Source organism: Anneissia japonica, unplaced genomic scaffold (genome assembly GCF_011630105.1).
Source record: "Anneissia japonica isolate Jap-2015-1 unplaced genomic scaffold, ASM1163010v1 scaffold287818_len932483_cov186, whole genome shotgun sequence".
NCBI lineage: Eukaryota > Metazoa > Echinodermata > Crinoidea > Comatulida > Comatulidae > Anneissia > Anneissia japonica.
In genome coordinates, this window is record NW_022703366.1 from 50,540 (window position 1) to 65,835 (window position 15,296).

The 15,296-nt window shown below is 33.5% G+C and overlaps 2 protein-coding genes across 2 annotated transcripts in view; one reads left to right on the top strand and one right to left on the bottom strand.

Moving 5' to 3' along the window:
• The window catches only part of LOC117104400 (recQ-mediated genome instability protein 1-like), a 20,990-nt gene extending 18,538 nt beyond the window's left edge, over positions 1 to 2,452 (top strand). The window contains exon 14 of the mRNA XM_033245237.1: positions 2,304 to 2,452. Within this exon, the coding sequence (XP_033101128.1) occupies positions 2,304 to 2,452 (149 nt within the window). The remainder of the gene's footprint in view (positions 1 to 2,303) is intronic.
• A 155-nt stretch (positions 2,453 to 2,607) lies between these two features.
• LOC117104419 (fucolectin-5-like) lies at positions 2,608 to 10,624 on the bottom strand. Its single transcript, XM_033245268.1, has 8 exons — positions 10,521 to 10,624; positions 9,718 to 9,787; positions 8,349 to 8,468; positions 7,142 to 7,222; positions 6,308 to 6,526; positions 4,866 to 4,985; positions 4,528 to 4,608; positions 2,608 to 2,726 (listed from the first exon to the last, which is right to left on the bottom strand). The coding sequence occupies exons 2-8, from the start codon at positions 9,776 to 9,778 to the stop codon at positions 2,608 to 2,610; spliced, it is 801 nt and encodes a 266-aa protein (XP_033101159.1). The 5' UTR covers positions 9,779 to 9,787; positions 10,521 to 10,624.
• Positions 10,625 to 15,296: the final 4,672 nt, after the last annotated feature.

The window sequence follows — 15,296 nt, forward strand, 5'->3', positions numbered from 1 at the left end:
TCTCAATATTTTGAGGCCAATATTATTTACGAACCCAGTTAAAATTATTTACTAGCCTATTTCAACGTGCTAATTATTACATTTAGGCGACGCTTGTTGTAGACTGGCATAGTGTTTTCGGAAATAAATACAATTTTATACACATGCGCAGATCGATTCGCCAGCAGCGAGTCATCGGCCAGCAGAGCAGCGAGTCGCCAGCAGCGAGATGTCACTACAGCAAAACACTATTGTACACGGTACCAACGCCGTTCTAATATAGACAATGGGTCGTGTCTCATATTATTTGTTATATTTTTAATATTCATTATTTTCACTTGACTCGCATAAATAATTTTGTTCGAAGAACATTTTATGCAGTTTTACTTCGCAGCACTTCACTTGCAATTTGCAATTTCTAGTAAAAAAGTACTGTATTGGACAGGGCTAGTAAAGAGAAATTTTAAGAACACTCCAAATTTTTTTTTCTATTAAAAAAAATAGGGGTCGGGCAGGCTTGTGGCCCGGGCTTGAATGCACCATATAGAACTCAGTAATCAATAATTACTCCTCTAAAAACCGAATATTATTTAGGGTCCCGCTGCCTATTTTTTCTTCAAAATTAATTGTTTAAATATTTTAATTATTAATTTTAGGTCTATTTATGAATGGGCCTATAATTGCCCTTGGTCAAAGTGCTTTGCAATAGCTGCACTGCACGTAGTACGCCACTGGCGGTGGGGGCTCCAACAATGGCGTTATAGTACTGAGGTGGGCGCGGCCCTTTTAGTACTTGTCTCTACCCCCTCCCCAAACAACGAATCCAGCACACGGGGCTTTTATCCCCAAATTTATCATGGCCGTGAGGAACTTTCAAACTAATTAGAGAATTGCCTATTGAAGATTGGGAATAAGGAAAGGCCAAGTAACACAAAAGAAAATAACATCTTTCTTTATGTAAAGGATGGACATTTATATACCCAAACCTAGCTTTCAAATAAAGTGTAAATGTTATGTTTAATTTACAGTATCTGTTTAGATTTTTTCTTCATTGTGTTTTAAACAGCTTCACATTCCTGAAAAAATTATAAGCAAACAGCAGCTTCTTTGAAATACATAAATAGTTGTCCCATGTTGTCTTTTGTAGACCACTTTTATCTTTGGTCTTCATTTGGAGGTTTCAGGTTCTTTTACCCTCAAATTATGCTGCTTGGAGACTACTTCAAGCCTGTGGTCTCTATTTAGAGGTTTCTAATTTGAGACCAAATCCCGAGACAACCCCAAGTTTCAGATACACAGAGTGGTTTCGAATTGGAGGGCGGACTGTATTACATTTTCTTGCAATTTAAAAAAAAAGGATGTAATTATTTAATATTTCATTTGTCACACATCTCGATATCTTGAAGACTTCTTTTTCAGCGAAGCCCGATACGGCGACCGTGCATAGGAAAATTAATAGCTAGCAGGCTGTCAACATTCAATCATTTAAAAACCTCTCCATAGCACAGAGCATGAATTTTGTAAATTAAGATAAACCGCAATTTGAGATCTCGCCCCCAACCTTATGGAATGCTTTAGCGATTGACGCCTGAATAATAATAATAATAATAATAATAATAATAATAATAATAATAATAATGATAATAATAATAAAAGATTTGTATAGCGACACTATCTTTTAGCTGTTAGTATCTTTCGAAGTCATCAAGATTTTGTAAACTTGCAGAAGCTGCAAGACTAGACGCTGATCTCATTTATTTGAAAGAAAAAAAAAAAGAAGAAAGAACTTGAGATCAAAGCTATACAAGCTGAACTAGCAAGGATGAAGGTCAAAAATGAGTTAGTTGCCGTCCGACCACAAATTGAAATAGAGTAGTATGATGACTTAAGAATTATTACCTACCATAAATAGAAAAAAAACCCCCAAAAAACAAGAGACTCAACCGAAAGTAGAAGTTGATTTCAAAGCTGATGTTTCAGAAAATGTGCTTTCGAAATTAGCTGATTAACTTTCAAGAGAATACCTTCATGACCAAGACCTGTAGGAGATCTACTACATTATCCTCATTGGAAAAAAACGTTCTTCCGAATCGGCCTCCGATAAATTATACCTAGGTAGGCCTACCTACACCGATGGACCTGCCAAACAAGCAATTTCGTGTCTACTCGAGCTTCATAGAGAGGCATTCTCAAAAGACAAGAAGCTGCTAGACCAGAAATTCGGGGATCTGTTTACAATTGCTGGCGCTTACAGGGCGCAAGATATATGATTGGCCCTGTTTTAAGTTTAATAAACGCACCGTTTCTTTTTTCTCAACACAAAGGTGGCGATGAGTCATACAGCATTGCTAGCAGTAACGAAAACGTGAAAATAGCGGAAAGTTTCCCAAGCCACTGTACGGAAGATGGAGAAGATACATTCAGTGATTTCCTTAAAAATGAAGCTAAAATCGTCAACAATCCAGTATTATAAACCATTATAGGATGAGAATACTAATAAATGTACAGCAACGGTTACACTAAAGAAAAAAACATCGCTCGCTAGGAGTTTTTCTACTACAACGACTGGCAGACGGCTAGAGTGTGGAGTGTGTTCTAAAGATCAATATGTAGAAAACTGACGAGTTTCTAAGTAAGACGTTTGAAGAAAGGAAACATATTGAGGGATTGTAGAATAAAATGAAGGTGCGACACATTCAACGGTAGAAATCCTACACCTCTTTTTGATCCAGAATCTAAGTCACAACCTAATGAAAAATTGTAACATCATTCAGAGCAAAAACTAGTTTATCTAACTCGTTAATCGTACCCGTATATATGGCTCATACCAGTAATCCGCAAAGACGAATACTTACCTATTAGATATCCCATCGGATGAGTGATTTATGAAGACATCTATTAAGGAAAGGCTAGGATTAAAAGGCTCAAAATGGAAAATAGATTTAGTCTACGCTCTTCGATGAAGACGTAATTGATTGTCAGATTGTAAGGGGGTTAAAATTTTGATTTTAAAAGTTTTTAAGACTTTTCTACTACTATAAGGTATAATCAAATACCTGAATCAACAGATGGCTGGCCTCACCTTAAAGTTATAAACGACCAAATTATGCCTTATAATAACAAAAAAATCAAGGTACACTAATTAACTCTCACTGCACGAGGGCCATTAAACCAAGAATGGCACTACCAGAAACGACGCCGATCCACATGACATCAAAACAAGTCTCGGTTTGGGAATAATTAGTGTTGTTAAAGAAGATTAATAAAAGCACAGGCACCTTCCATTACGCTTTCAGAATAACTTTAAACGTCCCAAATATGTTCGAAGCCGACTTTTTAGATAAAAGCAAGTAAACAACCACATCAAACTTGTCAACAGTCACTTTCAGAAGACATAACTTATTATTGTTAGGCCTACTATTAGTTCTATTATGGTGAGGGTAGTAATTGTAATAATTATATATTGTATAATAATAGCCTGTTTTCATTTTACTTTTTTTCAATTTAAGCGATATATTTTAATAGTTAAAGATAATATTTTGACATTTTTCTTAAATTTGTATTTATAAATTTATTCTTTTATGTAATGTTTTACACTATTTTATCTTATAATTATGGTACGGCAATTACACATTATCAAGCCTACCATTCATTCAGGCATTGATTGATGAATTTATTCTTTTATACATACATATCATTCAAACAATTCATTCACAATGACATAATAATTATAATCCATAGGCCTCTGCTGAATGTTATGGGCCTGTACCATTACATTTCATTAAGATTACGATGTTTACCAATTTTGTCGATATTCTTCCTACATTCTATACATTATTGTTTTTAAAATGGAAAAAAATAAAACCATAGGGAAAAGCCGAAAAACCAGAACAAAAACAATGAATTGTTTTGCTTCTGCGAGAAAAGCCACATAAAGGTTTCGTAATATCTTTATTACAGAAATCGCTATCGTTCTTATGACAAAACTATCGTAGCTTTCAGCAATTTTATATAGTTTCACGATCGTTTTTTTGGGGGAAACATCTTTGTTCAAATTTTCTCCATTTTTGCGTACCCGTAATTTTCGTGATCGTTTTCTTATCGCAAATTTCGCAAAATATAAGGGCACGCGAACAAAATGGGATCGATTATTTGATATGAACAAAATAACATGAAGGGTAAGCAATGGAAGTCCGACGACCTATCAGTGGGGTTCTCTGGTGGTAATATTGGAAACATTCATTTCCAAATAGTGTACTGCATTCTCTAACGTGCAAATGGCGATCTCTTCAAAATGTGGTGCACATTTCAGTGAATAAAATTAAACCGGTATTAATGGATCTCCATGTTATTATTGCTAGCAAATTGTATATTCAACTTGTTCCGACCATGGAGAAAATAAAATTTATTTTTATTTATAAATTTAAATTTATTTTATTTTCTCCATGTTCCGACGGTGTGAGTTACACAGGTAGTATCGTAGTAATTGAACAAACGCTGGCGCCACCCCTGGTTGAAACATCCTATAATGTGAACGTGTTGACATACCTTCTCGATTGTAAATTTTCACACCATAAATCAAGGAAGTTTTTTCTAGATCTACCATCCACCAATTTTCAGCTTCATTCTCTAGATGTAAGAAAAAAATTATTATTGTTATTAGTATTATTATTATTATTATTATTATTATTATTATTATTATTATTATTATTATTAATAATATTATTATTATTATTATTATTATTATTGTTGTTGTTGTTGTTGTGTTGTCGTAAATATGGTGTTGTTTTTAATTAAACTAAAAGAATTCTAATACATCATTATATGCATACACGTTTCTAACAAAACATGCAGCTCACTTCAAAAGTGAGTGTAGGCCTACTTACGAGTGTGTGTACAGCTTTTTTGTCCGTAGTTGGTGTCAGTATTTCCATCAACTGCTCTTCCCGGGACTCCATCCCATCCAATAGAACTCTGCTTAGCAGGACGTCCGGCACTCAACAAGTCTATGAAAATGACAGCGAGTGTACTACCAATACCAATACCACCAATTCCAAACTATTGCAATTGGCCGGAAATGAATATTACTGTTCTTGTAATTTAGACTATGATGTAAAATGCTTTATAAATGTTGTTTGAATCGTTAGTCACGCCATTCTATATTGGGAAGAGTTTGTTTTTTCAAGTCGGCTTCGGTGAGCGTGCTGTATTGAAATTAAATAGTTTGCAGGATCAACATTCAATCCTTGTGCTTAAGAAAAAAAGCTTCTTTAGAACACAAAGTTTTGTAAATAAATGGCAATCTCGCCCCAAAATTATTGAGTGCTCTACCTCTTAACATCTGAATAATTTTAAATAATACATATGATTTTGCATCGTGACATCATCTTCTGGTTGTATCTTTAGGAAATTGTTAAAATCTCTGAATTTTCCCCTCCATACATGCGGATTGTTGTGTTACTGCATTTTGTGATTTTTGTTGTGAATTTGCCGTTGGAGTTATTTATGACTTTCTTATTTGTAGGCCTACCATCAATCATTGTACTTCATTCATTCATTTATTCATTCATCCATTTATAATAAAAAAAAATGTATATCCAGACACCTCGACCGCACAATTATAAACAGCAATCTTGCCCTATACATTATAGAATACTCTGCCGCTTAATAGTGTCGTACAAATTGTAGCAAAATCAAAGGTTGCATATTTTCTAAAAAATGGATATCTTGTAAAATAGTCATCACTGAATATAAAAAAATATGTGCAACATTTTTTTTATGCGGAAGTGGGTAGCCAACAATTTCAAAATGGCCGCCATTTTTAAACCGTTTATTACCAATAATTGTACTTTTACGATATTAAAAGAATCTAATATACTAAATATTATTTTAAAGGACAATAAATATAAAATAACATTTTACCTCAAATGTCCAAAGTTCAAATGCAAAATGGACTCCATTTTAATTATTTTAGCTATATTTAGCATGTATGTAATTCAGTTAATTACTTAATTAGTCCTTGTCTATTGTGCAATATATCCTATTTAAAAAATACAGCCAAAAAAAAAAAAAAAAAAAAAAAAAATGAAACCAACCAAAGTTTGCTGGACTATAACATCTGAATAATAATGATAGTAAATAGGATTTGTATCATGATATCACCTTCTTTAAATAACTTTAAGAAATTGTTGAAATCTTTTTTCCTTTTTTTTTTTTTGTACATCCCGTTAAGTTGTCATTCGTGCATTGATTCATTGATTCTTTCGTTCTTTCATTGTGTACTTTCAATCATCCATTTATTCTTAAAAAAAGAATTATGAATCCATACCTGGTGTAAACACCTGGACCTCACAAAGTGTCAGGTAGTTGTCGGTCGGTAGCGAGATACTAACGTACTGTCCATTAATACTGCACACTCGGTCTATCACGTCCCCGGCATTGATTTCTGCATCAGTTATAGGCGTTCCACATTCGGTATTAGTCAGCATACCATTAAAGTTAGGTCCTACACGAACCTGGGCGCCAGCCAATCGTTCCTTGCAGCAATCTAGGAACATTTAATTGTTTCAAATTTATACATTATTTGTCAATAAATATTGGCCAACAATATATTTTCTAATTTTGCCATTGTTATGCATGGACATATTAAAGACTTTTAATGATGCATTGCATAAGCATTTATTTAAATTAAATAATTTATTCGAAACTTTGTACTTGTCCATATCCTCATGTGTAGATCGGATTCTGTATATTCAGCTTGAAAATCAAGAGTATACTAACAAAAATCAGAGAGCAGCGGGTGGAAGTGAACCAGTATCAGAGATTAACAGTGGTACTCTATGATATTCATCATTCATCATTCTCAGTATTTCTCAATCTTAAACCACGACATCTGTTAATATTCTCCATGCCGCTGTCTCTTCTTTCAATACCAGCTCATCTCTCCATCTCCCTCTTTAGTCTGCCCCTCTTTCTCCTTTCATATAGAGGTGAACCTCCATTTAGTTTTTTTTTAATGCACTACTATGTGCCTTTGATTTCTTTGCTCAGTGTAAGTCATTACCGATACTATGCATCAGTGGAAGTTCCTATTTAATGGTATTATTGCTAGCAAATTGTATATTACATTGAAGCATCCTATAATGTGGACGTGTTGACATACCTTCTCGATTGTAAATTCTCACATAGGCAATCCTGTAGGACCTTCCTAGATCCACCATCCACCAATTGTTAACTCCTTTCTCTATATGTAAGGATGAATTATTTTTAATATCATCATTGTCATCTATAATCATCATTATAATAATAATAATAATAATAATAATAATAATAACCAACAACAACAATAACAACAACAATGACGATGATGATGACAATGACGATAACGGTGACGGCGTCGGCGACGGCGGCAACGACGACGATGATGATGAGGAGGAGGACGTAACACATCCTTTAAATGCATACTTAACATTCAGCAGATCAGGAAGAATGGTGCCCACACTAAAACGAACGACCCGCCACAGGAACTCATTCTTCCCGAGTGCAATTAGACTTTTTAATATAAATTTTCATAGATAACTTATTTACTCCAATTATTTCATTACTGGCATTATTGAGTTGTAAATAAAAAAAAAATAAAAAATATTTTTTTTATCTGTAAATTTTACCTTTTTAATATTATTATTAATAATAATAATAATGAAATAAAGTGTTGACTATTCCTATCCAGAGTGCAATATACGGTAACTTCCATAGGCATACTTTTTCTTGACAACTTTTATTTATACTTAATTTTTAAATTACTGAAATTATGAACTTGTAGGCCTTTATAAATTATTCCTACTTAATGTTTATATTCTTATTAAATCATTTTTACATTTTAAATTTCAAATTAATGGTTATAATCAAATGAATTGATTTTGTAGAAATGTTATATTTTTACGGGTTTTTCTCTAGTTATTTTTATGTTGTTTTTTTTTTTTGGTTTATTTTTTTTGTGTGCAGTGAAATCATTATCATCATCATCATTGGGGGCCATTTAAAGTCCTACCGTTTTAAACCATTTAAAGAGAATCGAACTTCGCATAAAAAATGAGTAATGCATATAAACACCTTTCTGGAATCATCGTAGCAAACAATATGCAATTAGGTAGGTTCCAGTGTAGGAACGTGGGAAATATATACACAAGTGGAAAGGTCAGATGTGGAAGGAGGATACACTTTTGGAGTGCGCTCTAGTAATGTTTTTATAACTATTGTTTATTATTGTTAATATTGGCTCTTTGTGAAACTAAAAAGTACATTATTATAGGCATACACATTCCTAACAAAGCAAGTGGCTCGCTTCAAACGGGTGTAGGACTACTTACGAGTGTGTGAGCAGGACTTCTTTCCGTAGTTCGTATCAGTGTTGCCATCAACTGCTCTTCCTGGACATCCATCCCATCCCACAGAAATCTGCTTGGTAGGGCGTCCTTCACTCACCAACTCTGTGAAAATGACAAGATTGTACCATGTCAAATATTATGCTTGTGTATATTTAGCGATTTATAGTACCGATACCACAAATTCCCAATTAATACAAATGGAAATATAAATTATTACTTTTCTTGTAATTTAGACTATGATGTAAAATGGTCGAGGTCGAACGAAAGCAAAGTGGCCGTGGTCGAGCTTCGATTAAAAGGTATCAATAGCAGTTGTCTTAGGGGCGAAGCCCCCGAAAATTTTGACAATTTCAAAGCCTATTTAATCGATTTAATGTCTACTATTATGTAGAAACTGTCTCTTATACACATCTAGATGTGTATAAGAGACAGCTCCCACAATATAAACTGTAAACATAAAGAAATTAAGAAACGAATGAAACAGATTGAAAATGAAAACATTGATAATTTAACGAGTACTATTATTTCAACGGTTGAAAGTCGACGTATATTCGAAGTAGCGCGATCATTATGTTTATTGATGATAATAGATTATCATCTTAAACATGATTTGTTGCCGTTTTGCTGTGATTGTGGTTTTGATTTTTTGTTTTTTGTGTTTTCCATCTGTTTTAGAAATAATAATAATAATATTAATAATAATAATAATAATAATAATAATATTAATAATAATAATAATAATAATAATAATAATAATAATAATAATAATAATAATAATAATTGTTATTGTAAAAGTTTATTTGTATGTTTCTCGTAGTTGTTTTCTTGTAATGGTCTTATTCCTTTGTACAGTATTTTAAATTGTATTACATTTAGTAGGAAAGCTTGTAAATACAATGCTGCAATTCAGCTTCGGCTGCTACTGATTGTATAGATTGAATAAAGAATTTGAAAAATGAATGGTTACGTCTGAAGAAAAATTTGTAAACTGTAAATTACTTTGATTTTCCACCATAACCGGTAAATCACCCATTTAACCCTGTGGAAGTGAAACATGCGGCTAAGCAGTTAAATAACGCACGGGGCAAACGGCCCGACAAAATTTCCCTGTTTTTACACCACTGAAAGGACATATTCCCATCCTCAGACCACTGAACGTTTAAGGCTTTTTTAAGGGATGCACCGTTCGTAGCCAATCGCAGACCACCTAACTTTCGTAATATTAGTAAGATCTAAGCAGGGAACAGTGAAATCTGTTCTCTGATCTAAGTTCAAGAGGGTGTAAAAGCAAAATATATCAAACAAATCAAATGCAGATAGTTTCAAAATAGGATAATCTGAGGGATCTTACCTGCGATGGTTGCAGAATACGTTCCAAGATAGAAAAATAGGAAAATCAACTTACAACCCATAATGAAAAACTGCAGTAAGAAAAGGGAAAACAAATAACAAATAGATAGATTAATTTAAATAAGAAAAACGAAAGAGGAAAACACTTTTGGTAATGATGGTGGTGAAAACGATCATTATCATTATCTAGATCGTCATCGCAGTGCTAGGGAGTAAAATCACTGGTGTGTGCGACATTCAAGTTTGTTTGAACTGACTATGTAATCTGTTGGTTGTTTTCACCTTCATATTCACCATTCTTCTTGACTGAATCATTACTGACTGTTAAAATTAGTTGGTTTTGTAAAAGTTATAGCTATAATAATGTATATAAATACAAAAACAAAAAAAACAAAACAAAAAAACAGCTTAATTCAGTGAGCTAATCCCTACTAGATATGAGCTGAACCATGGAAATCTTTTCAAACCTTTAGTCTCTGTTTCAATTTCATCACTGCCCCTTTTTATTTGTAGCTAGAGGGTTGAATTGCCGGTCATAATCCTTTAAAACAGAGTTTAAGAAGTTGGTCTGTTGCGCTATATAGTTCTGACCCCAGACAGTCAAATATCCAGGCTTTATAGCCCGGAATTAATAACAAAGACATTACGTTTCGAAATGTTTTTTGTTACAAAATGTACGGATCAGAGTTATGGAAAGCCACAGTTTACACCACGTATAGCTCATGTGGACGTTAACAAAAAATTAGTACAGAATTTGAAATATAAAACCACCATAAAAAAAAATATAAATGCCTATGGACATACCTTGTTACAGTAACCAGTAAATAACTTCTCACTCGAACTTCACTTTAAATTTGACGTCTGATTCCAGCAGAAGTTGTACGTCAACTGTCAGCAATATCAACCTGGAATATATATATACATTATGTAAGAATTAATTAGATCAATTATCAAAAGAAATATGTATATGTTAATATACATATCTATAAAGATCAGTTGTTTGAAATCTCGTAAACTTTTTAATTAATTACATGTTATTAGACTTTTTATTTATAGCTGCACTATACCGATATTAAAAGTAATTAAATACGTAAGCCTTGTTAAATTTATTAGCTGATAAAATATTTCATTTAAAATTCGCAAATAAAAAATACCATGCATGAAAAAAATATAGAATCCATCATATGGATCAAAAATTGTCTCCTTCTGAACTATATTGAATCGTAATGAACAAACAAAAATCTAAACTAAGAACAAAGTAATTAGCTCTATTAGCTAAAAATTAATTAGCCCTACGTCAACTGATAGGTAAATACTAATGAATAATGCAGGCAAGGCCCCGTCAGGGAGAAAACAACAATTATGTCTATAGGCCCTATGAAATTTCTACATTATTAGTACACTCTAAAATCAATTAAATAAGCCTTTGAAACACCTAAATTGTTAAAATTTCCAGTGTGTCCTTCTGGTAGTACTTGGCAGTACACCGGGAGACCTATTCTCTTCCGAAAATTGTACTGCGTTCTTTTATGTGCACATGGGTCATAAATGCACACAGGACCAACGGCACATTTCATCCGAAAGACAGTGCGCTATTGTAACTTGTATTTCAGCCCTCCGGCTCCAGCTGAAACACAAGGAGAGGCAGCGATGGGAATTGAACCGGGAACCTAGAGATCTACACGGCTTAGTGCACACATAATAGCTACCACCAGATTAGCCGACTGAGCCAAGCTGCTCTATGAGAATGTGCCACATGATGAGCCAATTTCCATGGTAAAATGAATATGAATAATAATTATTATTTCATTATCGAATTAATAAGCCGATAAAATATATTAAAATTATGATAACCAACTGTAACAGGTGTTCATAAACTATATGTAATAAAAACCATAAACATTGCAATTTTTTATTCTTATTTAGCTAACAGTACACCAACATGTCACCAAATCCTCTAGGCGCTTTGCAATATACACACATTCATTGGATCAAGCACATATGGAACACATAATCAGATCCCGAGACAACTCCATAATTTTGCAGCTGAAATAAGTTCATGATGTGTTTGATCCTACCAGTACCATTGGTACTCTTGAGGTATTGATAAACTGCGTGTCAGCGAGCCTTGCGATTCATGCGAGCCATCTACCCTCGTGACTACGTTTAACTGATTTCATGCGAGGCAGGACGAAGTATAGCTGCAGTATTGTACCAAAAGTGCGAGGCACCTTAAAACAAGTTACAAATCCGGAAAAGTGACAATGACAATATTTTAATATAAGCAATGATGTTCATATGAAATTCTCATTGAATAATACTAAAATCAAACCATTTCCTTCAATTAAAAAGTGACTTAATTTAACCCAGCTCTCCCATCATATACCTGGCAGAGTCTACGAGGCCTCGCCAACCTCGAATCCAACAGGAACTCTGGAGAGGGCGACCGACGAAGAGGATGGTTGAATTCTTAAAGCCGAATCGTACCCACCCACCTGCATGTTTAATCGCGTTCGATAATAATTGATGTTATTTTTCTTAGACTTTATAATGGATTTAAAAATAAATAATTAATAAATAAATAGAATATTAAAGCAGTATGTTGTTTTTGTATACTTTTGAGGATTACAATAACCACAAATTGTGAACGCCGGCGCTTAAAGGTCTCAGTGTCTATACTTGCAACGACAGCAACAACGATAAAAAGCTAAAAACAATTGTTCATAGAAAATAAAAGAATTGAGAGGAGTTTTGACACTAGGACGATTCGATATCGATTTATCGTGTATACGATAACAAAATATTTGGACAAATGAATTCTAATGACGTCATAATATAATATTTTGTTATCATATAGTAATTTATGACCCGGTGTGATACCCTCCCCCTCACACCAACCCCAAGTATATGTTAGCCCATGAATTAATTATTATTAGTCATTTATGCATTTTAAATTGTGTTTGGTTTCATGTTTTTTAATTATCTTTGCTAGTTATTTTTATTTTGTGAAAAGTATATAAGGTCCTCTCTCCACGCATGGGGCGAATGGTCAGTGTGAGTGAAATGAACAATAACCATGGTAAATTTGTACTATTCAAGTGCTATTTTTCCTCCAGGGAATCTTTACGAGTCTCAAATTCTCAAAATCTTCTCACCTGAGCAACAACCATGGTGGGGCTCCTTTATGGTAGTTTTTCGAATTGAAAGTATTTAAGTGCCATTTTCGGGTACCTTTGTAATTAATTCATTTTTTAAACTCAATTCGTCAAAATTAATATAAAAAGAGTTAAAATGTAATTTAAGTTTCATTTCCGGCCATCGAGATGTATAAAAAACAGTACTAAAATGTTCGCATCACCGCCACAACCACAGTAGCACTGATGTGGTGTGGATCCCACTCTCATTTCATCAGCATTCCTATTCCTTATATCCTGGATGCACCACTGTTCCTGAAAACAAAAGTTAAGCAAAATATATTTCCATTCGTTTTGTTGTTCATATGTGAATATACGATAGGTTATTACTCCAAAACAATGCAAACACATAGACACATGTACGACTGAGCTGAGCGCGACTCCGTTAGTAGTGGTTACGTAACGTTTGTCATGCACGTATCATGCGCTATAGAAACGGAAAACCATAATGTCATGGGAATTTACCTCCCTGGTATGGCCTACAGTACAAAAAGTATAAACGTGTAAGATATAGGCTAATGTTGATTTAAACAATGTCCTAATGTTATTATGTTATGGGAGTTATTTTGTGATATTAAAAAAAAAAGTTACATACAATTTCTTAGGAAAACCCCATATACATTAAAACATATAATCCTAAAACTTTGCCTTATGAGGATTTACAAAAGTGCAGATTGTTAAGGCAACTTATATACCATAAAACATCGAATATAAGCCCAATGGGCTTAATCTTGAGAAGAATCCCATCTCGAATTGAAGCCCCTCCCTCTTTTTAAAATCTTTTTTCAAAAGTAGACTCGAAAAGAAGCCCACGGGCCTCTTTTCAAGATAGCATGGGCTTTTTTTTGAGTACATACACTGCACATGAATTTCCAAGAAACACAATAAATTAGAAACATGCCGGTTTATACACTCCATGATAGAGATTGATGTTACATTGGACCTATTTATTGTTATATAGTAGGCCTACGGTAGTAATTCCCAAATTTTACAGCATTCATTTTGAAAATAAGCCCCATTCTTTACTTTGCAAAAGTAGCCTCGAAAAAAAGCCCAATTTGAAAAGAAGTCCAGCTTAAACTAATATTTTAGAAAATATTTAAACCATCCTCTGAACAATTCCTTCCTTTCTTTTCTAGGGCAATTTCACTACACTGATTACTGGTTTATGTTACGATTCTTCTAGTTGGAAGCTTGCTGCCACGGTAACAGATGATGGTGGGCAGACGACTTTGGGTGTGGATTTAGCTGATAAGGTAAAATAACTTGGCAGACATGCAGTCAGTGACCCAGGGAGATGAGAAACATGGAGCATTTTACAAATCCGAAAGGTCCACTGATTAATCTCAGATAAGATGATTAATCATCAGTTGATGACATAATTAATGTCGAAATATTGACTCCTAACACGACGTATTTCAGTACTTGGAGTTAGTATTATACTTTCTTATCTGAGACACATGGCTTGTCTTATAATAATGACACCAACTGAAACCGTTCAAAAATTGAATTATTTATTTCTAAGTGTTATCTGTAAGATGTGTGGTGTTTTCTATCAACTTGCATTCATTCGGTTCAATTATCAAGGATTAAATTTATACCGGTATTTTTTATTAAGAAAATACGAGAAGATATCAATTCATTTGAATAAAGCCAAATTTGATTTTAATTTTCTACGCAGTTGAAAATTTTTTCCTAAGTTCATTCAAAAATTATTGTTGCATTATTATTTGATGTACCGTGACTTCTATAATGTTACAAAATCCACTGTTCTTTGAATAAATTGTCACTGTTGTTTTATTATTCTTATTTTTACAGGTGCTTTCAAAGTTAATTGGCTTCACTGTTTTTGAAATTATGGTGAGTAAACCATCCCCATAGCTGATTTTCCTAAAACAGTCACTCCACAGAGTGTATACGGCCGCCCTGTGTCTGTATAATACCGAGCACTACGCAGGTATATACCCATCTCGAGACCAAACAAAATATGATCGAAGTAGGGACCTACTAGGTTGAGCAAAATTGTTGTTTTGATTTTAAACACATTCCATTGTTGTTAAATTGAGTGATTGGCCATTAAATTTGAAGATAATTTAAAGGTATAGTAAATGTTTGAAGTGCAGCAGAAACAGAGCTTTATAATCATTAGGCACCTATGTCCACAAGTAATCCTGAAAAAATGTGTATTACAACAGTATGTATTCATAGCAGTAGGCAGAATAAGCGGATGGTATAAATGTGGAAGTTTTATAAAAGATCATTTTTAAAAATCGTTTCCTATTTATTAGGCTTGATTAATAAAGTAATACTGTATATATATTTTATTGTTCTATGTTTTAAATGTTAGAGCTGCACACCTTGTGAATGGTGCATAGCACACCAATAT

What these genes read in the sequence shown, in the direction of transcription:
- LOC117104419 (XM_033245268.1), bottom strand. Translation starts at nt 9,778, where the DNA reads ATGGGTTGTAAGTTGATTTTCCTATTTTTCTATCTTGGAACGTATTCT. An exon ending in GGTCCAGGTGTTTACACCAG is followed by an intron (nt 4,986 to 6,307) that starts GTATGGATTCAT and finishes TCATTTTCATAG; the next exon opens with ACTTGTTGAGTGCCGGACGT. An exon ending in AAAAAGCTGTACACACACTC is followed by an intron (nt 4,609 to 4,865) that starts GTAAGTAGGCCT and finishes TCTTACATCTAG; the next exon opens with AGAATGAAGCTGAAAATTGG.